This window comes from Diabrotica virgifera, chromosome 3 (assembly GCF_917563875.1).
Source record: "Diabrotica virgifera virgifera chromosome 3, PGI_DIABVI_V3a".
Classification (NCBI taxonomy): Eukaryota; Metazoa; Arthropoda; class Insecta; order Coleoptera; family Chrysomelidae; genus Diabrotica; species Diabrotica virgifera.
The window spans coordinates 91,216,449-91,243,689 of NC_065445.1; the positions used below are offsets into that span (position 1 = coordinate 91,216,449).

The 27,241-nt window shown below is 32.4% G+C and overlaps 3 protein-coding genes across 3 annotated transcripts in view; 2 read left to right on the forward strand and 1 right to left on the reverse strand.

The window, feature by feature from the left end:
- The window catches only part of LOC114329976 (titin), a 100,660-nt gene that overhangs the window by 56,380 nt on the left and 17,039 nt on the right, over positions 1-27,241 (forward strand). The window lies entirely within an intron of this gene.
- LOC126881918 (transcription factor Adf-1-like) lies at positions 16,349-18,298 on the forward strand. Its single transcript, XM_050646652.1, has 2 exons — positions 16,349-16,531; positions 17,523-18,298. Exons 1-2 carry the CDS (start codon positions 16,396-16,398, stop codon positions 18,047-18,049), a joined length of 663 nt encoding a protein of 220 aa, XP_050502609.1. The 5' UTR covers positions 16,349-16,395; the 3' UTR covers positions 18,050-18,298.
- On the reverse strand, positions 16,564-26,865 carry LOC126881914 (uncharacterized). Its single transcript, XM_050646648.1, has 4 exons — positions 26,652-26,865; positions 19,532-19,615; positions 18,356-18,472; positions 16,564-17,501 (listed from the first exon to the last, which is right to left on the reverse strand). The coding sequence occupies exons 1-4, from the start codon at positions 26,717-26,719 to the stop codon at positions 16,637-16,639; spliced, it is 1,134 nt and encodes a 377-aa protein (XP_050502605.1). The 5' UTR covers positions 26,720-26,865; the 3' UTR covers positions 16,564-16,636.

A 27,241-nucleotide genomic window follows, 5' to 3' on the forward strand; every position in this document is an offset into this window, starting at 1 on the left:
TAGGAGGTTTTTTGGGTCGCTGATCACAAAACTGGGGTCCGTTGAGCTCTACCACGTCAGGTAAAGGTCATTTCAAGGTCAAATCGGTTTTGTTATCAGCGACCCCAAAAAACACCTAATATCCATTTTCAGAGCGATTGTGTCCATTCATCTTGATTCGACCTTGAAATGACCTTCAGCCAGGCGTGAGAGAGGTCAGTGGACCGCGGACTCGTGATCAGCGACCCCAAAAACCCCCTAATATACTTTTTCAGAGCGACTGTCGATTTATCTTGATTTGACCTTGAAACGACCTTTACCTGACGTGATAGAGATCAACGGAACCCGGATTCGTGATCAGCGACCCCAAAAACCCTCTAGCCATATGGTTTCGTCAAATAGTCCACAATTTAATTTTTCTTGTAAATCTGTGTTATTGAAAATAAAACATTTCAAAAAAGTGCTTAATTAAAATGTTTTCGGAATATAAGGCGTTTACTTGAAAATTAAAAAATACTGGTCATATTTTTGCATTACTCAGGCCCGGTTGCGTATTTACGTTTCCGTGTTCATTTCAAGACAGGGTAGTTTTGAAATAGGCACGGTAACGGCGGAGCTTATGTACTTCCAAACACGTGTGCATTTCAAGACGTTAAATTTTGAAATGCGCACTGGTTTGTAAAAGAACTTCACGCGTAAAATTATTACAAATACGTGTTAGATTTTAACGTTATTTTATTTTATTGAACTGTTTATCATAAATGGCTCCTATCTGCAGAATAACAAAAAATATCATTCGTTGGATCTGTCGAAACAAAACAATTTTGTTGCAAAAGTTTCCTTCTATTTTTCTTTATAAATTTTCAAAAAACTCAAAGTAGTACCAAAATATCCTGTAAACTATTATGATACGTATACATTTTTTAGTAATGCACAATAAAACTTTAGTATTCTATTAAAAACATATTTTAGTTTCAGCTGAAAAATTATTGTTCAGCTGTTTGAAAAGCAGCAGTATAATTTTATTATGCTGTGATTGACTTGTATATAAAATTACAGCTATAGGTAATGCACTAACCTTAGTAGCCGTGAATATAAAAGTTCCACACGTGTTAGTTTGATCACATGATCCACTTGTATCAATGAATCCCATTTCATCACCTAACCCAGCTAAGCAAACTCTTTGCATTATTGGAGTAACCAAAACACAAATAATAGGATCTTCCTTAACAATCTAATGTTGAGTGCGAGAAGTTCTATCTGTTTTATTTTTAAAATTTCTAATATATCCATACTGTCTCTGCTACTGTAATTTTTTATACAATAGAGAGATATTGCACAGTCACTTTTGCATTTGCTGTATTACAGCACGCGTTATTTTGACAGTAGAGCATGCGCAGATGTGATATTTGGCTTACGCTGCGTTATTGGAAATAGTGCCTGCCGTTATTAGGGGAGTCGTTAGGCTGTGCGGTATTCGTTGCGCTATTTTCTTTTCAGGTTATGTTTGTTGTTTGTCTTTCATTTAAACCAAGTTTATTTGTAATACTTTTCTAAAATGAGTACCTCAGTACCTTTTAGGTCAAAATCAATTGACCTATCTAGAAAATTGGACATTAGTTTAGGAAAACATGAAGAGTACAACTGGAAAATCTTTTATTTTAAAAACACTCAAGGATCATTTGTTTCTCTTGCTCGATATTTGGAAGAAAATTCAAACCTTTTTTCCATTTAAATCAACTTCTTTATTTTGAGCATGTAAAATAGGTATAATATGTTCATCTCCCAGAATGTTATGAAAGATGAAAAACTCGATGTCTTCATCATTAGCATTGGCCAAAGTGAGAGCTTTTAAATCTTCATCCAACATTGCATACAAATTAGACAAACAACTAATCTTAATCGAGCCGTAAAAATACCGCAACCAAAATGTCGAGCAATATCTGTATTTATGACACGTCTGAGAAATGTCAATTCTGTCAAAATAACGCGGTGTAAATAGCGCAACGTAGGCTGTGTTAAATTTGCAATATCTCTCTAATATCGCCATTGTTCATACAAATAACTTACTTGACGATCAAGAGGATTTTTTTGAGCATTAGCTAACATCACATAAACATTTTCCTCACAATTTTCGATACTACTGAATTGATGATATGATTTTGCTGCTGCAGCTGATATGTCAGCTTAAAATATGATATAAATAACTGTTTTGTATCGTCAAAGCAACGCAGTAAACTTAAAGACTGAGCCACATTTACTCTATGTAAATGAGTGAAATTAATGTCTATCACAGCGTTTCCCAACCGGTGGGTCGCGACCCACTAGTGGGTCGCCGGCAGATTTCAGGTGGGTCGCGGCGTGGCTCTTACAGTAGCTGAGTGACGTACAGAGTACAGAATAGCGTATCATCATGGGTAAGGGATGGGTCGCGAATATGAGAAAACATCAGAAGGTGGGTCGCCAGACATAAAAGGTTGGGAACCACTGGTCTATCACAACATTTAAACCTCTTTTTAATAATGGTGAGGTTTGAGGTTTCTAAAGCACCGCTTGTTGCTTTCAAAAATTTAATAGATACTTATATTTGCCTTACAATTGAAGTTTAAAGTTGCTCATTTTATTGTGCTTTTTGACTTGTTCTTTTCTGCTAGCTTGCGAAACTCAAATCTTAGAGGTGTAGGATAACGCCTCTTCATTATCCAATTTGTTTTGGTTTCTGCAAAAAATGTGTTAATAATATAAGTACAAAAATGTCATCGTAGTTACCGGTATAAGATAACGAACATTGAACTTTAGACTTATAGTTACTGTTTTCTTTAAATGAGTTTTTTTCAAACAACAGAATTTCAAAATCTTGCGAGATGTTAGTAAAAACACTTTTAAACTGCTCCATCACGTTTAAATTGATTTAAATACACAACAACACAACCCTCAAAGCCAAGCTGATAAACAGCACTTGCAACGAATGGACCTAATTCTATGCACTTGTTTGTAGCATTCTAACGGCACATGTTTCGGTACAAACCCGTGCACATTTCGGAGGTTGACTCTTTCAAATCAACACCTTTTTGGCACTAAAAATGTATTACCGTTTCGGTGTCTATTTCAAAACGGCACTGTCTCGAAATGAACACGTAAACGGAAATACGCGGCCCGGTTGTTCAAACGCTAATCAAGAAGTTTATTATAATTAAGTCCCCTTAATATCCATCAAATAACAACACCCCTCGTTCTTACGTCAATCAGTTGATTGTAATCAATTATGTTAATTACCATTATGATAATTAACATAATTGATTGATTAATTAATTATTAATTAACATAACAATTATTAACATAATTGATTAATAAATCTCATAATTATGATCAATTATGTTTTCAGCAACCCAAACAAAGTTGACATTGACAGTTGGTGACAGTAATTAAATATTTGATAATGATCAGTTGATTCCATTTTTGATTAGCGTTCGAACAACCGGCCCTTTGTATAATTTTCCTAAATTTGGTAATCATTTTTTGTGGTATAAGATACGCCTGGTTATAGTAACAAAATTTGTTAATTTTACTTTTACTTCACTCGCCAGTGATTTGTTCTCTAAAAACCAAACGAACAAGCTGAGCTGAAAATGTTAATTTTGGATCCCAAAAAGGATGCAAAAAAGTTTGCCACTTCTACCCCCTAAAACCACCCCTACAAAGGATGGCGGAAAACATGGATTTATTAAGAATCTGTATGCGGTAGAAAAAAATGTTTTAAGCAAGAAATGTGGCAGAGGTAATTTTAAACAAAAGTGTTGGCTGGCAGTTTTTACTGTAGAATAAATGGTTCTTTTAGAAACAATGCTTGAAGCAACCGGCGATTTTGAATATCAGGAAGCGCGCGAAATCAATTTTTTAAACAAAATTTGTATCAACTCGACGGTAAAAATTCGCTATCTTTTGATCAGTGTCCTATCGACAAAAATCAAATAAAGATGAAGAGTTCAGCTTTCGTATTGTTTTTAAATGTTTGTGTTTTGCCGCATATGAGGTCAATTTCTATAAAGCCATTATTCATGCCTTTTTTACCATTGTTATAAGTTTATCACTTCCATTAAGAGGCTCGGTACGTATTTTCGGCTGCAATGCTATGCAAATTGGGATTAATTTTTTTCGAATCCTGAGAAAACTAATAAGTATTTTTGAAACATTTAAACGCAGAATGAAAGATTACGTTATTAGCGAGGGCCGAAAGTCCCTGAGAACTTATATAATGTTTATTTTAGTAAGTTAAAGGGGTGAAAAACTAAGAGAAAATGTAGTGTGATTTTTAATTTCAAATATCTCATTCTAAAGAAACTTCTTATATATTCTAAGGGACTTTCGGCCCTCGATAATAATTTAGTCTTTCATTTTGTGTTTAAATTTTTTAAAAATATTTATTAGTTTTTTCAGGATTCGAAAAAAATGGACACCATGTCCGTGGAAATCGAACATTCGCTATCTTTGTCATACAACGCACTCATTCGAATATAATGTTATGACAAGACTCAAGGCAGTGACAAGTAGAGATGTATCCGACCCGCTAGTTTGATATAGCAGTTCATTCTGCTACTGCTTTTTAACGCTTTTACGATGATAATAAAATCAATCAAAGAGTTGTTTATTAAATAGTATTGATAGTGTATTTGAAAAATAATAATTGATTTAAGGCGTACAATTAATAAAAAGTTATTTATTGTTTATATATTATTTATGGAAAATCCAAGTATTTCAAGTCATTAAAGTTCAAATAAAAGTACATATTATTTTAAAAGAGTTTGTTCCGATAACCGTAAATAGGTACGATTTTAGCTATAAAGTAAAGTGCCGATGGTGGCATAAAATGTAGTAAATGCTAATGCTTAAAGTACCTACATACTACATTTTTGAAGATTTCACTACACTTAAAAAGCATTTGCTTTTCTCCGTAGTATTTGCTACTATTTACCAGCCTACATAGAAGAATGTACTACGCTTTTGAAGTATGTGCTTGTTTAGTAATATTTTGCTTCAGTTTAAGTGAAGTTGGTGGGTGGACGTCTTCGACGTAGATATTTTTTTGTTACAATATGGCACCATTTATGAATGTGTGTCATAGAAAAATTTACAAACTAAGAAGAAGATTCTTAATTTTTGGGGTCATTCTTTTATCAAATAAAATTTAATAATTGTGAAGAAGATTAACAAATAACAATTGTTCATTTTTATCCTCGCGTAACTCTTTTGTCGCTTCGGATCTGAGTATCTGAGTCAGTCATTTTTACTCATGTACAATTCTAATATGTAATTTGGTACGTAAAAATGTGAATTCACAAATCACAAGCTCATCGGCGTACAGTTTTCTGGTGTCCTGGGACGCGTGACTCAATTCACAAGCACATGGAAAACTAATTCCATCACGATTGGTGTAATGCAGACACGGCTGGCGCTACGCTTTGTAGTGATCATAGTAATAAATCATTTGATGTGATCATTTGATATGACCACAAACATATCTACAATCGGCAAAAACTTCCAACAATCCAACATATAGTTTACTCCTTTAAACAAGAATAAAATTTAATGCGAAAATTATTGGTTTACCGATAGATTTTATAGATCATATTTTCACTATAAATTTAAAATTAATTTGAAAAATGCAAAAGTAATTAATTTGATTTATGTAAAAAAGTACTTACTTCAATTGAGCTAACCGTCTATTTCTTCGCTTTTCAGTAACACATTTCTTGTAACAACGTCCCATATTTTAATTTGCGCAAATAAAGAAATAAATAAAATCTTTATAAATTAATTGAGTAATACTACATTTATACAACGCAGTTCTTCACATGTTCAAACCTTATCTAAGCTTTCCATGGTAACAAGACATTATTAAAATAACTTTACAACTTTTTTCTTTTTCGACTATTTGTATACGCTGTGAGCTCGTACGTAGAGGGGATATTTACAAATTCGCGAGCGCCAGTAGTGGCAAGTCTGTAGACGTTTACCGGAAATTTGACATAAATGTCAAAGTGATTAATTTAAAATTAAAATTAAAAACATTAATTATAAAAAATATTAGTTGGTCAAAGCTGTGGTATATATTTTTATCTTAAATATACTTACGTTTTAAATACTGAATTTAAGTTTTTTTAATGTTCCGTAATATGTAATTATAAATTAATGTATTAATCTTGGCGCCATCTACACGATAATTGTGAAAGTATCCGAAGTAAGAAGTTCATATTTTATCAATAGAACGTCAAAATGATTAGCAAAATCTTAAAAAAAAAGATTACAATTTAATTACTTTTTTGCGTTGTAAATATTAAGCGATAACAATTAAATAATAAATAAAAAAATTACCGGTGAAAGTTGAATTAGTAATCCGCCAGGAGCGACACCAGCGAAGCTCAGAGCGAATAGTATATAAATAATGGTAACCACTGAATACATAATTAGTGAAAAAATAATCCTATCATTTATACAAGTAAAGGTTATCCAAGAACATTCAAAAACTGAACGAAACCGAAATAGCCATCTCTACCTTTCTAATGACAATGTCACTGTCAACCTAATGTTTACATCTGCAGTTTCCATACCAGTGAGAATTTTACTACACGTAATTTGCCCTGTAAAGACAGAAAAAGTAGGGATAGCCGTAAAATATTTGCGAATTATGTACCCATAGCCTTAACCAGTCGCTAAAGAATTTCCATTATTAGACCCTAATCTTCAATAACTATAACTAGGGGAGTGCATATAGATTTTCACTTCGGAAAAAATCAAACAAGATAGAACTTTTTGTAATTTCATTAAGAAATATTTAATAAACAACATATCAAAAAGTTCTACTCGAGAAGTGGGTGCTTCATTTTTTATTAAACAAATGAACTACGAAGTTTGATGTTTTTTTAAATAACTCTGATGTATTATGTAATGCAATGTATTATATTTGGAATGTTGTAGCAAACAGTAATTTATTATCTATCGTGGCTGAATGGATCAAGTAATCCAAGGCCAATAAGGAAGCAAAAAAAAAAAAAAAAAAAAAAAACTGACCATTGGAAAATTCAGAAAATTTTACAAAAAAACCTTATATAAAGAATTTTCTAAAATTAAATCTGTATCTTCTATAATTTTTTATTTATAACGCTAAAATCACCCTTCTCACAAACATTAGCGCACTGTAAACTAGCGTACGGCGAAGTGCACGGTTGAGTTATTTTAATGTAATTCTTTAACTAATGGATCAAATGAAATTTTACAAATTGAACCTAAAAGAAGAATAATTAAGCTATCTTATGGTTATAATAAAAAGAAATAAAATGTATGGGCATAAGTACGATGGGGGCGGAAAGTGAGCCTTACATGAATTTTGTTTAAAAATGATTTAAAAATGTGTAACTAATACAATTTTTCTTATAAAACCCTCAATTTTGCACAACTTACCTTTCAAGCATCGTACTAAATGTTGTTTCATTCAAAAAAAATCTCAAAAATTTAATTCAAAAGATGTGACGTCTTAAAAAATGTAATTTTTGAAATCTTCGTAGTTTTATAGAATTACCACCACTTTAAGACGGTATTACTCAAGTTTGAACAGATCTATTACAGTTTTACATATAAGTGCTTTTTTAAAGCTTAGGATGTAATCTTTAAAATGCACTAAATTATTTTATTTAGAAATGAAATAGACTATTTCTTTTTGAGAAAATTAAGAAAGATAACAAAAATGTAATACAAATACCGAAAATTACCAGCTAAAAATGTTTATATAAAGTGATCAAAACTTTTTTCTGTAAAACTTACCTAAAATACATTTAATAATAAACTTCAACAATAATAAATGTTCAGCAAAAATATTTTCATATTTTTTTTAGCTCTTATACAGTATGGCTGCGTAACTAGGAACCTATTGATAACTTTTTTATTATCCGTTTTACGAAAAAAAGTTATTCTTTATAAAATACTCTGCATCGTACATAATCTAAGATGCAATCATCAAATATCAAATTTAATGAATTTTATACGAGGTATGTAAAAAAATATGAATTTCACTCGAGAATAAAGTATCGTTAAATTTCACAATATCGAAAATTGTTATTAAGAAAAGTTGTTTGGAATTAAAAAATTTGTTTTAGTGTTCAATTACATCCTTCTAATTAAAATATTGTGAATAATAAAGGCACTTAACTCTTACGAAAAAATCATATTTTTTCCATACCTCGTATAAAATTAAAAAAGTTTAATATCTGATGGTTGTATCTTAGATTTTAGACCAGGGAGAGCATTTTATGAAGAATAACTTTTTTTTCGTAAAAGTGATAATAAAATAGTTATCATAATTGTAATAAAATTATGATGAGTATCCGTAATTTGATAAAAAATTGAAAAAAAAAATTCGATTAGAATAATGTAATTGTATATTTAAACATAGTTTTTAATTTCAAACAACTTTTCATAATAGCATTTTTTGATATTCTGAAATATAAAGGTACTTTACTCTTTAACGAAATTCATATTTTTGACATAACTCGTATAAAATTGATAAAATTTGATATCTGATGGTTGAGTTTTAGATTTTTGACTATCCAAAGCATTTTATGAAGAATAACTTTTTTTCGTAAAATTGATAATAAAAAAGTTTTCCTTGTGGTTCCTAGCTACGCAGACATACTGTATAAGAGCTTCTGTATAAGAATTTTCAAATTGCAATGTCATATTCGGATTCAGTATAATCAAAAACAAAATAGAAACATATTTGATCAAAGTAAAATGATGAATTTAACGATATTTTTAAAATTATTAATACAAAACAATTGTTATTGTTTAAACAATTAATAAACAATTAGCGGCCAAATCCGCGAGTAGAACTTTTTACTTTAACATGTATATAAACTAACAAAAAAAGTTTTAGAAAAATATAAGTGTTTGAATTTATCCGAAGCAATGCATGTTTTCGTTCTAATTGCTCTCCCCTAAACATCAAAATTCGATTTTGAGTTTTGACAACAAATATGAAACATTTGAAATATGTCTAAAAAACGCTGAATTTCTGAACAATTCCACATTACAAACGATCTCACGTCACAGGAAATGCCTCCACCAAGACGGAGTTGGATGAAGTTTGTAGCTCAAGTTGTGTAGTTTCGAAAAACGTATTTGTGCAATCGAAAAGAAGCAGTTTAAATGTTCCAAAACTGAAAATTAAAATTTTATGTTAAATGTTTTGAAAATTGGGCTTTAATATTGAAAATTCATCGACATACAAAAAATGTCGATCTCACGAACATCGTAAAAAAGGGCAAAAATCGCGCAACGTTTATTTAACAGCTTTATAGAGACTAAATTTGCAATTGTGACAAAATTGCAAAAATTAAATACGAACGCTGTACTCTTCGCTAAATCGAGTTTTAATTTTTGTCGATATGACACTCTGATCCAAAGGAATCGAAAACATTCAAAATCGCCGGTCGCTTCAAGCGTTGTTTCTGAAAGAACTATTTATTCTACAGAGTGATTGATTAGTAGGGTAAAGCTCAATAGCTCCGCTATAGTAATAGATAGCAATACAAGTTAATAACAAAAATTTTAGCTACCTTTGAGCTTCACATTACAAAATTAGTTAGAATGTTACAGGGTGTTCGATAACACAGTGGCAGACCAAACTTTTTTTTTTAAATGGAACACCCTATATTTTATTTTAAATTCGAAATCCTGTTAACTTCTCCATCACAAAAATATAAAAGTTTGTTATGTTATACAGGGTATTTACAAAGTTATAACTAATTTTTTATGAAAATCGTAACAAGTTCAACTCCCTGTACCTATAAATAAAAATAAGCAAAACAACAATGGTTTATTAATACCATATTTTTTAACGTATTGTCAAAATTTTCAAGAATGGTCGATATTGCTAATTTTCTTTATATCAAATACAGGGTGAGTCAAAACGCAAGTACATTATTTTCTCAGTAATTTTAAATGGAACACCCTGTATTTTATATCACTATTGAAAAGTACCATTACCGTACTTTAATTTTTAGATAACATTCCCTATGTCTAAATTTATTAGTTTTCGAGATATTTTCATTTTTCAATGGACCAGTAGCGTGGCCACCCAAATCACCAGAATTTAATAAACTGGACTGATTTTTTTGGGGTTACGTTAATAATGAAGTTTATAAAATACCTCCAACAACAAGGGATGAGATGAAAAATAGAATACAAAGTGTATTTCGATGTGTTAATTTACAAATGCTCCGTAGAGTAAGTAGCTCATTCAATGATCGTTTTTAGGCGTACATAAATGTGTTAGGAGATAATTTTGAACACCTTATGTAATTAAATATTAAAAATATTTTATTAAAAGTAGCTTTTAATTTTTTCAAACATGTTTTTTTGCAAAATGTATTACTGATAAATTATGTTTCGTTCTTTATTTGTTACATTGTTACATTTACATACAAAAGTAGTGTTTATTTGTCTTCACAAAATATTGTATTTTGTGTTTGTGTGTTTTTTTGTAAAATTTATTACTAATTTTCTTTGTTTATTTGTTGCGTTTACATAAAAAGATAGTTTTTAATTGTTTCAAAAATGTTGCATGTAGTGGTTGTGTTTTTGTTTGTAAAATGTATTACTAATAAATTATTTTTATTTCTTTATTTGCTACAGTGTTACAGTATTTCTCATGATCATTTTTCAGTGCGTAACAAATGATAGGAAAAAGGGTAAGTCCGTGATAATACACATTTATGACATTTATTCTAACATGACATTTTAGTTAAATCTGACAGTTGTCACATTTTATTTTCAATTTGGAATAAAAACAAATCAAAAGTGTTTCTTGCATTTATAAAATGGTATTTTCTTTGATTTGTACAGTCTTATAAATTATACAGATTATATTTTAATATTATTATCTAATTAAAAAAAATATTTTTTTATTATGGCGCCATCTATCGACAACTAGAATAACTAGAATAAATGTTATAAAAATGTCACCGACGAAATGTAATCACCGACGTGCCTTTTTTTCTGTCACATACAATTTAATGCGTTAGAAAGATATCGAAAAACTGTGACGCACTGAAAGATGATCATGAGAAATACTGTACATTGATTACCGGATTGATAATCGGTAATCTTCAATTGTCAATTCAGTCATGGCTTACTAAAGAAAATTAGCAATATCAATAATTCTTAAAAATTTTGACAATAAATAAAAAAATATGGCATTAATAAACCATTGCTGTTGTGCTTATTTTTATTTATACAGGGAGTTGAACTTGTTACGATTTTCATACAAAATTGGTTATAACTTTGTAAATACCCTGTATAACATTACAAACCTTTATATTTTTGTGATGGAGAAGTTAACAGGATTTCGAATATAAAATAAAATATATATCCATTTAAAAAAAACATAAGTTAGGTCTGCCACTGTGTTATCGAACACCCTGTAACATTCTAAGTAATTTTGTAATGTGAAGCTCAAAGGTGGCTAAAATTGTTGATATTAACTTTTATTGCTATCTATTACTATAGCGGAGCTATTGAGCTTTACCCTACTAATCAATCACCCTGTATATACAAAAATATGTAGTGCTAATAAATATTTTTGTTCAAAATTATCTCAGCTACAACCGTGTAAATAAAGATTAGGTTCGCGCATTGATCAACGGACATAATAATGTGATCTATTATCGAGCCAAAATAATTAAAATTACTTTCCCACGTATAATAGGTTCGTGTGGTACACCTTGGTCGAGGTTTTTATTTATAAGTGTTTAAATGTATGCTAGTTTATTTAATTATAAATTATAAGTATATTATAATTAACTTAAAACAAGGTAAGATTTTTATCATAGAGTTATATATTAGCATAGAGAGAGTGTCATTCAGAGCGAAGTGACGACACCATCTTTTTTATTTGGATTAGTGCTGTTTCACTCTTACGCATAGTAAAGCTGCTACAGTTGTCCTCCCCTTCCGTGCCTATACTCACACTGAATGTCATCACAGATTCTCGATACAATGTGTTAGAAAGAGATGCCGCAAACCAGTCCATGAGATCTTGTCGTCAGGAAGCGCGGAAAGTAGGCTCACTCTATGTTAATATATATACTTCTATGGTTTTTATTGAAAAGTGGAAAACATTGTAAATCAGCGTAAAAAGTAAATTAAGCATAAAACTTAAAAAAAGCAAAATTAGCATTTGAAATGTTGATAACATCTCGTAACGCGACAGTTCTTAACTATACATATTCGTAACGGTGCCATTTGTAACGTTAAAATTAAATTATTCTGTTTATTTTTGTTAACGTGGAAACTAACTTTTATTGCAGTTAGGTACAATTGAAATTACGTGTATCAATTTAACGAATTAGCATTGGATAAACCATTTTTGACACATTTCATGTTTAGTGGAGAAATAAATTTTTAAAATTATGTCTTAATATAAATATACAGGGTGATTGATTAGTGTGATAAAGCTCAGTAGATCCGCTATAGTAATAATAGATAGCAATAAAAGTTAATAACAAAAATTGTACTCAACTTTGAGGTTCACATTACAAAATTAATTAGAATGTTACAGGGTGTTCGATAACATAGTGGCAGACCAAACTTGTTTTTTTTTAAATGGAACACCCTATATTTGATTTTATATTCGAAATCTTCTTAACTTCCCCATCACAAAAACGTAAAGGTTGGTTATGTTCTATGAAAATCGTAACAAGTTCAGCTCCCTGTATAAATAAAAATAAGCACAACAGCAATGGTTTATTGGTGCCATATTTTTTTCTTGATTGTGAAAATTTTTAAGAATGGTTGATATTGCTAATTTTCTTTATATCGAACACAAGATGAGTCAAAACGCAAGTACATTATTTTCTCAGTAATTTTAAATGGAACACCCTAAATTTGATAAAAAAATTAAATGTTGGCGTTACGATACCAACTGTCGCCGTTACGAACTGACACCGTTACGAATTGTCGCATTAAGAAATGTCATGAATCCGTTAAGGACACTGCCTTTTTGGCATTTTTTTGGTTTAAATCATCAATATCTTGAATTATTTACCATTTGCTTTTAATATATTTACAAAAAGCACAATGACCTAAAATCCGGACTCGGAAGGCTGTGTCTAATAGCAAATACTATTGACTGTAATACATCCAACTCCCACAGAAATTTGGAAGCACGTTGCCGCTAGCGCCACTGTCGGCTTGAAGTGAAACTACGTTTTGAAAATGTAAAATTTGACGTAAACATTCAAATTTAATTTTATAAATTTTTGAATAATGAGCTAATTTTGCTAAATTAAATAAAAATAAAAATAGTTCAAACACTTATACAAAAACAATAATAAAGCAATTTTATAAATGTAACGTTAGATTGCTCTGGTTATCCTACTCATACCGCTAGATGGCGCTATTTTTTTGCTTCCTCAAATGTAATGGGAAATGTCAAGAGTTGTATGTATTACAGTCAATAGTATTTGATGACAGTCAATAGTATTTGCTAATAGTAAGAACCTGTTGCCAATTTAATATATTTTCTGGTTATCTCGGGAAGGCACTTTTTAGTTGTAGGGGGTTTTACACCGTAATTTTTTATTTATAACTTCTGCTTGCCTTCTGTCTTGGTTTGGAATATTAACCCAGAAAAATCACAATAATTGATTGCGTTCCCTTTTTACATGTATTTTTGTTATGATCGCAAAAAGTATTCTGGGCCTAGGGATTCGTATCTCTAAAGCCGATGCCGCACTGCAGGATGCTAGATGGTCGCTTGGAGGGTGGATTTTAAAGGTGAATGATGGATGGGCGCTGCATCCTGGACGCAGTGAAAGAGTGAAATGAAGTCAGAAGTTAGTATCTAACTGACTGCTGAGGTATCGTTTATTTCATTTGTTACGTTACATTTGGTTTGTTTTTTAGCATATCGTCCTATTAGAGGTAAAACTCACTCGCTACACTTTTCAGAAACTGGAGAAAAATCGACTTAAAGGTAAAAATTGTTTTTTAAATTCACCTGACTTGAATATTGGATTTTTTTTAATGCAGCTGCAAAGAATAAATAAAACAGATATTTTAAGCCCTGTTTCGTCACATAGTGGGTCTGCTGGGTCCCAAATTGCCCTTCGTGCCTTCGTTTATAGACAGCACTTATTACGCTTTCCTCCGTAGCCAGGCTACCCGGATGGAATATCAAACACGACTGATTTGGGTGGATAGACGCCTGGCGAACCACCGGATGGTTAGATGGTACTGGGAGGCCACAGGCCACTGCGGCTACCGTCGTTTTGTTATTCGTGGTATAAGTAGCTGGATGGTCGCCAGGCAGGTACTTATCTACCATCCACCATCCTACCAAACTTCCTACAGTGCGGCATCGGCTTTAGGAAAGAAATATCAAAACAATTATTACTTTTATATACGCTTACATAATCTGCAACATATGTTTTTCTACTTTCACTGTAAAACGTTCTGTAATAGTATTAAGTATATTTTACACCTTACAACACCTTACAATTTTTAGTTAAATGTTTATTAAATAGCTAGATATATTTATTTTTACAGAATTATATAGAAATTCTTTATACAAAACATCTTCCCTAATTTTATCTTACCACTTATTATTTTTTGTTTGATATAGTTTTTTATACTTTCTATCAATTCAAGGAAAAAATCTAAGATGGCTTTTCAATTCCCCAGAATGATTATCTAGCTAGATTCCAGACTTCAGTACGATTTTACAAGAACCCAGACCCCATACAATGTATTTGTCAACCACATACAGTTTTACCTACAAAATTAATATATTGACTACATTCAAAAATAGTCAAGATTTGACTTTAGTTTTTAATAATACACGCTTTTTTTATCTTATAATATCCCTTAAATATTAATAATTATATTTTCATTAAAATATTGAAACTTAATCGAAAATAATCAGTTTTAGAAAGCCATGTCGTATTATAATTAGGGAGTTCTTTACTTGTTTAGTGACAGCGCTGTGTTGCCAAAACAGTGTTTACAATTCAGGATATCTTCCTTTTATTCTTTCGTTATCATTACAGTTAAGGAATGAACAGACTGCTGCGATTTAATCGTTGCGTCGACGACAACATCGCAATGCGAAATTTTCGCGAGACGAATGGCCACGGCGGTTAACGAGAACCAACACATAGGTGCGATGATTTCTCGCAGCGACAACGTTAGCAGGGTTACCAGACCTAGGGAATTTTCCCTAAACCTAGGGAATTTTGAGCCAGCTTAGGGAAAAAGGGAATTTTATTCAATTCTATGAAAAATCTAGGGAATTCTTAATATTTGTAAGACGATTTTAAAAAATCTGTTTGATTTTATAAGATTTATAAAATTGCACATATTATATTATCTAGATGAAAATCGTTTTATTCGCGAATTCGGGGAATCCCAGCGATGCGTCAAAGTTTAGAAGTGAAGAGAATATGACAGATATCGATTTTTACGATTATCGATTATTCCCCATTTGTTATCAAGGGCAAACAAACTACTAATAAGGTTATGTTATAAATCTATAATTAATCAGGGTTTCTGATTTCTGGGTTGTAGGATTAAATTATTATCCACAATATATAAAATCCACGAAGAGATTTCTCTGGGATTGGGTTCTACCATTAACCATAAAAATATTAGGTACTAGATTATTAGATAACCATAAATGTTCGATTTTTGATTTGGTGTGTCGCTTGTCAACAATAATCGCTTCGAATCGATCATTGTTTCGATTCATTTTTAATTTTGACCATTTCGGACATTTTACAGTTTGGAAGTACAATGCTAGAATGTACAATATTTTCCGTACAATGCTAGGATTGTCCAATAGAGCTTTTAATTCAAAGTCATTTGTTTCGAGCTTCTGTCATGTGTCACATAATATTAATATATCCACGTCCACGTCATACGTTATTATATACCAATGATACAAACCAAAGACGTATGACGTAGATATATTAATATTATGTGACAAATGACAGAAGCTCCAAACAAATGACAATCGATGAAAAGCCCTATTTCGGGCTTTGCTCGTAACATATACAAAAAATACTGGGTCTACTCGCGGAGGACACCCTGAAATTACCCAGAGGCAGTAAGCCTGCGCATTAGCTGTTGAGATGGAAAAAGTCGACCTTATCCAATGCCCAGTTTTGTAATGTGCATGCGTATATTGAAAATATATAGGGAATTCTAGGGTAAAATGGTTGTCAAGTTGTTAGGGAAATCTAGGGAAATTTTGACAAACATTCTAGGGAATTAAAAAAAAATCATCTGGCAACCCTGAACGTTAGTACTGCGTTATATTTTGTTATCGCAGTTGGTTGCGTTTTCTGTCATCGTCGTTGCGATTTTACAATGGTTCCAACAGAGAAATTAATAGAATTAGTTAAAAAATATCCAATACTTTATGATTTGTCACACGAGGACTATAAAAATATTAGAAAGAAGGATAAAATATGGGATGAAATTGGTCAAGAGATGAAAGAATGCCGTAAGTATTTTAGTTGTAAGTTTTTATCCACTTTAATTATTATATTAAATAATAATTTTTATACATTCACTTTAATTATTTTAATTTAGAGTTTTTATTCACATTTCAAATATTAAAATAGTTAACAAACTTTTCTCTAGTTGAAAATGCTAAATTGGTTGCACGCCTTGGGTCTCTTTCTATATTGATAAAAGCTCTACCCGAATTTTCTTCAGTTTCTGAAAACTCTCGTCCTTGTTGGTTTACTTTAGTGCGTAAAAAATTATGCAAAATGCAACAAGTTTCAACGATTGAAATTGTCGTTTCAACTTTTGTCTCAATTGGCCTAAAAAATACTCGCCATTTTTGAGCTAAAATGCCAAATGCATTTTCCACCACACGTCTAGCTCGACATAAACGAGTATTATAATTTTCTTTTCGTCTGTCACTTCTAGATTGCTTGTAGGGAAAAGGTCTCATTAAAAAAGATTTCAAAGCAAAGGCCTCATCTCCAATCAAAACATGTGGACAAGGTTCCACTTGCCCAGGAAGATTTTTATCTTCAGGAACATTCATTAAACCTGCTTCAAATCTCTGGCCCATGTTTGAATTTTGAAATATGCCTCCGTCGCTATTTTTTCCGTAGCCTCCTACATCAATGCATATAAATTTGTAATTAGCATCAACGATGGCCATCAGTACAATTGAGAATTTTTTCAAATAACCAAAATGGTTTGACCCGGTTTTTCCAGGGCATTTTATAGTTACATGTTTTCCGTCCAAACTGCCGATGCAGTTAGGAAATTGCCACATGTTTAGAAAATCTTCAGCTGATTTTTGCCATATTTCTGTTGTCGGTTCGGGAAGATAAATAGGCTGTAATCTTTTACGTATAGCTTCACATACTTCATTTATAATTGTAGAGACTGTTGAAAATCCAACACGATAACTGTGCCCTATTGTACTGAAGCTGTCGCCCGTTGCTAAAAACCTAAAACAGTATATTTTTTAGGTGAGGAACTAAAGAGAAGGTGGAGAAGTTTACGTGATTCTTATGTGCGATACTTAAGAGTAATCAAAACAAGAACTGGGCAAGGTGCACAAAATAAAACATGGCAATGGGCTGAAAGTATGAAAATGTTCCAACCTTTCTTGCTTTTTGCTAAAACCTCTTCAAATGTGCCGGAAGTTGTGACTAATGTAGAGTCTGCAACTGAGAAAGATGATGGTGTAGATGTTTCGCGTAATGAAGAGAGTGAAATTGGTGATATATCTGAGGTACCCTTACCTACAAAAAATAAAGAGCCTGCTACTTGCGCTGATGTAACCACCCCGATTGTAGAACCAGAACCAAAAAAACGAAAAGTCAGAAATGTACAAAATACGAAACCAACTTCAGTTGACTCTATTATTAGTTATTTTGAAAGCAGAAAAAAAAACAGAAAAAGACTCCACAGATTTATTGTTTCTATCATATGCAGGCTTGATAAAACAATTTTCTGGAAAACGTCAGGCCGAAACAAAATTACAAATTGCTGAAATAATTGCCAAGCAAGAGTTAATGCATTATGAAGAGCAGCAGCAGCAGCAGATAATTGAACTATACCAGAGTGCTCAACCATCAACTTCCAATAGTTACACCTCTGATTCGAACTTCTGTGAAACTCCACTTATTTCGCCAGACCAAGGAACCATTTCCCATGAAGATAATCCAGGTACCAGCAGTGCAGATTGCGAACAATCATTTCCGACTTCAGCAAGCACCTTTTTACGAGTTTATACTCCTTTGTAATGTTGATATATAAAAAAAATATTAAAATAAAAATACAATGAGTGATGATTTACCTCAAAGTAATGGCTAGTCTTTCTTCCGCTGAAATAGATTCACGAAAATTGATATCAAGCTTAGAAATATCTTCCCTTATTAAGTTTACAATTTCATCAAAATAAGCAATTTTCATTCTGAAGTATTTATAAAAACGTTTTTCGTCATTTCGAAGTTGTGGCACTACTAACGTATAGACAAGGCGAAAAGGGCGGGTTCGAAGGGAAAAATATTCCCATGAGATTTTTTTGCATAATCACATTCGTGAGACATCCCAGAATAAGGTTCAAGAAGTCGCCCACGTGAAAAGTGGGCCAATTTTTTTTAAACAATTTTTTTTTAATCAAATTGCAACAATCAATATTTTTGACCCGAACAATTTTGTCTTTAATTTTTTGGACCATTCTGGACAAAAATGATCTCTTATAATTTTTCTCTAAAGTTGATCGTTTTCGACTTATAAGCAATTTAAAATTGAAAAAAAACGAAAAATGGCGATTTTCAAGGCTTAATAACTTGGTTAAAAGTTATTACTATGAAAGTCAATATATTTCTAAATCAAAGTTTAAAGCCCCCCCTACAAGATCCTGAAGAAATTTTTGTCATTGTTTTATCACTAAGCTGTTATTTTAAGTAATAATAATAAGCACCATGCACGTGTGCGTCATCTGTAAATACTGAGTGCGAGAGAGAAGCCATTCCAGCAGTCCAATTGTGCATCTTACTCGCACTCACATTTACAACCGCGCCAATACGATCTAACCGCTCATTGTTAAATTAAAAATAACAGCTTAGTAGTAAATTAGTGACACAGATTTTTTCAGGATCGTGTAGCGGAGACTTTAAACTTTGATTTAGTCACTTTCTGACTTTCATAATAATAATTTTTAACCGAGTTATTAAGTCTTAAAAATGGCCATTTTCGCGTTTTTCAAATTTTAAATTGCTTATAACTCGAAAAGGACCAACTTTAGAGAAAAATTATAAGATACCTTTTTTGTCCAGAATGGTCCAAAAAACCTAAAAACAATTAGTCATGGCAAAAGATATTGATTTTTGCAATTTGAATAAAAAAAAAATTGTTAAAAAAAAGTTGGCCCACTTTTCACGTGGGCGACTTCTTGAACCTTATTCTGGGATGTCTCACGAATGTGATTATGCAAAAATATCTCATGGGAATATTTTTCCCAACGAACCCGCCGTTTCCGCCTTGTCTAGTATGAAATTCTCCTTTTTGATGTCTTTCCAAATTTATCTCATGAGTCCAAATTTTTCTTTTTCTATAAAAAATATAACACAATATAATATAATATTAAAACTTGCACATTATATGAAAACAGATATTTGGTATTAAATCATCTTGGAGGAGATTACTAACTCAGTGAGCTTTATTAGTGGACTGTTTAGCATAGGGTGAATTTAAAATAGAATAAAAAAAAAATAACAGTAAAAAAACCAGACCTTAAAGTAAATTGTAATAAAAATATTTCCTACCTTGTCATTTCTCGTTGCACAAGCTGGAGCAGGCCTGCTATTTTTCGTACTGCTATTGCTGAGTAGTATACAGTATAAATCACTCGCGAGGACTATATTGAGTTTCTATACACTTTTCGGAATGATTGTAAGTGACTGTTAACCAAGAGAGTTGGTTGGCGAATTGTCTTTTTAAAATGAGGCGAGTAGGCAGGTAATTACATACAAAAAACTTTAAGGTTTTTACTTGAAAATAATGATAAAAATTAATACATACTCACTGAATTAGGTATTGGCCTACTCGTATATACGGGGTGTCCCATAATATTGAAAAGAAAATGAATTAAAATATTCTTTACAAAAACAAGAAAATTAAAAATTGTTATTCCTACTTATGTGGACGAACCACAACCGCCCACCACAATACGCAGTATTGTTACGGCTCAAAAGGCAAAGGACATAATTTTACTATAGAGCGTTTATATATACCACTATTAGTTTTCACTGTGGCCACTCTAACTATACCATCAGATCCAGGATGAACCTCAATTATACGGCCCAAAGGCCATTGTAGCGGGGGAATATTGTTTTGACGGATTACCACTAAGGTACCTAGTTGGACGTTTGGAGACGGAGAATTCCATTTAGCCCTTTGATGAAGAGTTTGGAGGTACTCCTTAGACCACCGTTCCCAAATCTGTTGGTGCAACTTATTTAATAATTGCCAACGATTCAACCGATTGTGCGGAACATCGAGCAACGTTTCTTCGGCCGGAGCACTCAAAGGCTCCATGGTCAAAAAATGTCCTGGAGTTAACGCACTAAGATCGTTTGGGTCTGAACTTAACGGGCATATTGGCCTCGAATTCATGATGGCCTCAATTTGAGAAAAAATAGTATATAACTCTTCAAAAGTTAGTACTTGTTCTCCAATTGTGCGAATTAAATGACCCTTTACCGTCTTAATATTAGATTCCCATAAACCTCCAAAGTGTGGAGAAGAAGGGGGAATGAGATGCCATTGAATAGATTCATGAGAAGCAGCTTGTGATGCCAATCTGTTAAGTTCTGCTCTGGCTCCAACAAAGTTAGTGCCATTGTCACTATAAACATGTTGACATCGGCCTCTACGACTGACAAATCGCTTAAACGCAGCTAAAAACGCGTCAGTGGATAAATCAGATACGAGCTCTAAATGAAGAGCTTTTGTTGAGAAACAAATAAAAAGCGACAAATACGCTTTAAGAGTTTGAGACTTTCGAAGTTTGGAAGCTCTTATAGGAAAAGGGCCCGCAAAATCAACTCCAACATTACTGAAAGGTTTTAGTTGAGATATTCGAGCTAGCGGTAGATTTCCCATTAACGGAACTGGGGACAAAGGATTCACCTTAAAACATTTAACACATTTAGACAGTACTCTACGAATGGCTCGTTTGGAAGATATAATCCAAAAACGCTGAGAAATTAGGTATTGAACAGTTTGAAGCCCGGCGTGTAGATATTGCAGATGAGTAGATTCAATAATCATATCAGTTAATTTACAACTGTTAGGAAGTAATGCCGGAAATTTGCGATCATACGAAATGGGCGCATTAGCTAGGCGACTACCTACACGTAGAATTCCCTTTGCATCGATAAAAGGTGAAAGCTTTCTTAAATTTTTTGGAAGCAGCTGTTTATCTTGGATAAAATTTATTAAAGTATTAAAAAAGATCTGCTGTGTTCGTTTAACAAAAACCAGTAAGGAGTTATGTTGCTCCAATAAACTTAAACAACCTATTTCCAGATTACCATATCGGTTTTTGGTTACATAATGGAAAAAACGAATAATGTAACACAAACATCGAACACACCTATTTAAAGACGAATGACGATCCAATAAAATATCTAAAAAATTATTGGGAATTTCAGCAATCAATGCGACAGTCCGCACTTCCAAATTTACATTAGTAGACTCCTTTGAATTAAGTTCAAAGAACGTTAGCGGATCAGATTGTAAGAAGGTTGGCCCCGCCCACCATTTGGAACAGTTAATTAACTCAGAGGGTAAGCAACCCCTTGAACCAATGTCAGCAGGATTTTCTTCAGAAGGAACATAGTGCCAACATGAAGAAGTTACTCGTTCCTGCACATAAGCTACTCTATTGCTCACAAAAGTTTTCCACTGATGAGGGGAAGATTGTAACCAACGTAATGTAACAGCAGAATCAGAATAACAGTATATTTCCTTGATTTCTACTTTATCTTTAATAACAGAAGAAACAAAGGAGACTAGTCGAGCCACTAAAACCGCAGCAGACAATTCTAATCTGGGAATAGTAAGTCCCTTATTAATGGGTGCGACCTTAGATTTAGCTATAACAAAAGAAACAAAAGGTTGGCCTGAAGGTGATAAGCATCGAAAGTACAAGACAGCGCAGTAACCTTTCTCGCTAGCGTCACCAAAACAGTGAACTTCTAAGCGTAAAATATCGTCAATTAATAAACGACGAGGTAAATTTAATTTACTCAAATATGCTACATCATCAATGTATTTTTTCCACAAACGGATAATTTCTTTTGATGGAGCATCATCCCAACCAATCTTTTGAGTCCATATTCTTTGAATAAGGTGTTTAATTAGAAATATTATTGGAGATAAAAATCCAAGAGGATCAAATATTTTTGCTAAATTGGACAAAAGATGACGTTTTGTACAAGAAGAGTCTAAAACTTGAACTTTAAAAGCAAATGTATCCGAAGAAGCGTCCCATTCCAACCCTAATACTTTAAGTGTTTTGGACGAAATATCATCATTAAATGTAAGAGGTTTTATTGCTAAATCTGATACAGCTAATCCTTTCAATAAATCGGGTACATTACTGGACCATTTTTTCAACTCAAAACCTCCTTTGGCAAGTAAGGCAATAAGTTCGTCTCTTAGTGCTAAGGCATTTTCGAAACTAGGACAGGAAGAAATGATATCATCAACGTAGGTTCCAGTTTTAAGTGCCTCGGCTGCTAGAGGAAACGAATCCCCGTCATCATTAGCCAACTGATGTAGACATCTAATAGCAAGATAAGGAGAACAAGAGAGACCATAAACAACTCTGTTGATACGAAGATCTCGAACAGGTTCAGAATTATTAGAACGCCAAAGTACTCTTTGATAATCTGTTTGAGTAGGATTAATTAAAATTTGCCTATACATTTTAGAAATATCGGCCGTAATTACATAACCATGCAATCGAAAATTAATCAAAATTGTACAGATGTCAGTCTGAAGCTTAGGACCAGTGAATAATTTGTCATTGAGTGAGGGTTGATTTGGAAGATGCCCGGAACCATTAAAAACGACCCTTAATTTACTTGTTAGACTTTCAGGTCTTAAAACACAATGATGCGATAAATAGTAAACATAAGGTGAATCGAAGTTATTCAATGGGACAGGTTCCATGTGACCGAGCTCAACAAATTCCTTCGTAAAGGTGCGGTATTGGTCATAAAGTTCAGGAGATTTTTGAAGCCTTCTTTCTAATGAATAAAACCTACTAAGAGCAAGTGATCTAATATTAGGAAAGACAGGATTTTCTTCCTTAAAAGGTAGATCTACTACAAAGCGTCCTGAATGTTCACGCGTATAAGTATTCATAAACATATTTTCCACTTTAGCGTCATCAGGAGCTAAGCAAAAAACTTCAGGGACTGCTTCTAATTCCCAGAATTTCTTTATTTGCTGATCCAAAGAAACCGTATCTTCAACTTGGCAAAATAAAGACGTAAGAGTAGGTGCCTTTGAAATATTTACTTTTCCCATAAGCACATAGCCAAATATAGTATTAATTGCATCAGGTTCATCTTGATTGCCGTAAATACGTCCATCCAAAAGAATTGTAGAGAATACATCAGCTCCTAAAAGAATGTCTATGGATCCTCTACGAAAGAAGTTATCATCTGCTAACTTTAAATTAGCAATATGGGGCCAAGTATTAACTTCTAAATTACATAAAGGCTGATCCTCACATATTTTTGTCAAGACTAACGCATTGGTTGTCAAAATAGGAGAAGATTTACGTACTGGTTTAAAAGAAATGGTAACCCCACCTAAATTAGTGTTCGACTGCATAGAACCTAATCCTTGGATGTTAGCTGAAGTTTTCATGGGACGTAAACCTAAACGCCTAAGGGTCTTTTGACAGATGAAGGACGTCATGCTTCCCGAATCTAACAGACACCTAACAGGTTGGTAGTTACCGTGACAATCAAGCACCTCAATACATGCAGTGGAAAGCAAAGTACTTTTATCAGCGGAAGAAAAACACACAGAAACGGATGATCCAGTCGTTGAATTTAAAGTGGATGCCGCCGAATCTTGAACATTCTCTTCTTTCTTAGAAGAGGAGAAGCAAAGTAGTGTATGATGTTTTTTATGGCACGAGTGACAAGTCCATGTAGATTTGCATAGGCTAGAACGATGTGATCCAAGACAGTTAATACACATCTTGTTCTTTTTTATTAATTGAAATCGATCTACAGGAGATTTTGCCAAAAAACGGAGCATTTATAAATGGCATGGGTATCATTAGTTTTACAGATAGAACATTTTGGTTCAGGTTCTGTTTGAGCAAGCAATGATGTAGATTTGGAAGAATTAGGTTTTTTAGAAAAGTTAGATTTTGGTTTAGTGTGAAAATCAATATTATCTAAAGCGAGACAACTTTGATTTAAAAAATCAATCAGTTTTTTATAGCTTGGGATGGTTGAATTATTATGAAAAAGCTCAAAACGTGTTACTAAAGAAACAGTTAATCGTTTTAAAATCATTTGAACAAGTATAAAATCCCAATGTACTGTGGGTAGTCCTAGCTTATTTAGAGATGCCACATTTTTCGAAAATGTATCTAACAACTTGCGTAGTTCTTTTGGATCTTCTGAAGTCAGTTGTGGTGAACTTTCAAGGTTATTCCATAAATTGGCAGCGATTACCCTAACATTATTAAACCTTTCACAAAGCAGATCATAGGCAATTGGATAATTGTTTGCTGTGATGTCAATATGATCCACAGCATCGCGCGCTGCACCCTTTAAACACGATAGTAACAAATTAAATTTGTCAATTGGTTGTAAGTAAGTAAGAGTATGAACGCGAGCATCAAACTGATCTATAAAACTTCTAAATTCAGTTATTTTTCCACTGAAAGATGGCAATTCCGGTTTCGGTAAATTAAAATAATTTATAGGTAAAGGATTTTGAGACTGTGAAGTTGATGTAGTTTGCTGACTTGATGTTGAAGATTTTCTAAAGGCTTGCACGTATGTTAATTTAATTTTATAATATAATTTGTCAAAATTACTACGGCAATCATCTTCGACTTTAAATAGCGCGTCCTCATTATCTTGCTCAGAAACTAACATAATTATTTTATTATGAAGATCATAAAAATTGTCACGAATTTTTTCCAATCCTTCATACATAACTTCCAAAACCGGGTAAAAATTCTTATCGTCAGCAGCTACCTTTAAAGCAACATCATGAATTTCAGTCATTTGTTGCACTTCAACTTGTCTTAAAGATTGATATTTTTTAATTTCATCTGCCATTTTGTAAATTTAAATGTAGAATTAATAAATTTAGAAAAATATGAAATTAGCGTTAGGAAATAAAATAGGTTCACCACACGAAAATTAATAAAATACAACCGAACTTTGTGCTAATAAAATAGAAAACTATGTCCTCTGCTATTTGAATATTTATAGACAAAAAATAATTGTAAAACATAAACCCTTTAAATAAAAATTACTGTGTAAAATAAACACACAGTTTCATCTATAATAGAGTCAACCTGTATAATAATTATTATAACAAAATTTGTCTATTGGCCGACGTTGACAATTTAATAATAATTACTTTTACATTAATGTGTTCCTTTTTTACTTAAAAAACAACATTAACTGAGGTATAGGTACCACTAACGATCGGCACAAACAAAAAACCAATTTACTAATTGATACGTGATTTTAATTTTGTAAAGAATATTTTATCGCCTTATGTTAAAGAATAACAAAAAAATAAAGTCAAAGGAAATGCGGTTAAATAACCTGAATTTGATTCTGATCTTTGTAAATTAGCAAAGTATGACAATAAAATCAAACAATTCAGGTTTAAAAGAAACTTTCCCCGACTATATTACCCTCTTAGAAAAATGAAAAATGCAAGAAAAAAATATAGAAAATGGATCTATCCGGCTCGAAGGACCAATAAATCATCTTGGAGGAGATTACTAACTCAGTGAGCTTTATTAGTGGACTGTTTAGCATAGGGTGAATTTAAAATAGAATAAAAAAAAATAACAGTAAAAAAACCAGACCTTAAAGTAAATTGTAATAAAAATATTTCCTACCTTGTCATTTCTCGTTGCACAAGCTGGAGCAGGCCTGCTATTTTTCGTACTGCTATTGCTGAGTAGTATACAGTATAAATCACTCGCGAGGACTATATTGAGTTTCTATACACTTTTCGGAATGATTGTAAGTGACTGTTAACCAAGAGAGTTGGTTGGCGAATTGTCTTTTTAAAATGAGGCGAGTAGGCAGGTAATTACATACAAAAAACTTTAAGGTTTTTACTTGAAAATAATGATAAAAATTAATACATACTCACTGAATTAGGTATTGGCCTACTCGTATATACGGGGTGTCCCATAATATTGAAAAGAAAATGAATTAAAATATTCTTTACAAAAACAAGAAAATTAAAAATTGTTATTCCTACTTATGTGGACGAACCAGGTATAATATTTCCAGTTGCCTAGTGAGTACATAACAAGACAATCTTTAATTTTAATATATATTTAGATATTTTACCTTTGATCCTCCTCGTCTGCTAAAGCTACCAGCAAGATCAAATCTTCCTCCGATTCCGAAGAATCCATTCTAGACTATGTTGTTGTGATCGGTTCAACGTGATCAATGAGAAAAAACACGTCGTCGTCACGACGAATAATCGCAGCAATGTGTTCATGACAATGAAAAAACGCTGTCGCTTATATTGCGAGAAAAATCGTGTCGTCGACGCACCGATTAAATCGCAGCAGTCTGTTCATTGCTTTAGTTGTTCACACGGATCTGTGCACTTGCATGAAATTACTCACGAATTACTTTTTATACTAGGCCTCTTTTTTATTCACAGTAACTAGTATCGCAAGATTACCCAAGAAACTCATGTAGTATAATCACAATTTTTAAGTTGACAAAAAGATACTTGTCTCATTAGCTTAAAAATAAATAATTACCAGAAGTAAATAAAAGAGCAACAGTTAGTCGTTCTAACAATTATGTTTGAAAATAAAAATTACAATGAAGTGTATCAACGAAGACTAAAAGTTTAAATAATAATGGCTTACGAAAAGCCATTTTAAACATAACAAATGCGCCAATGTCACTGAAAATTAAAA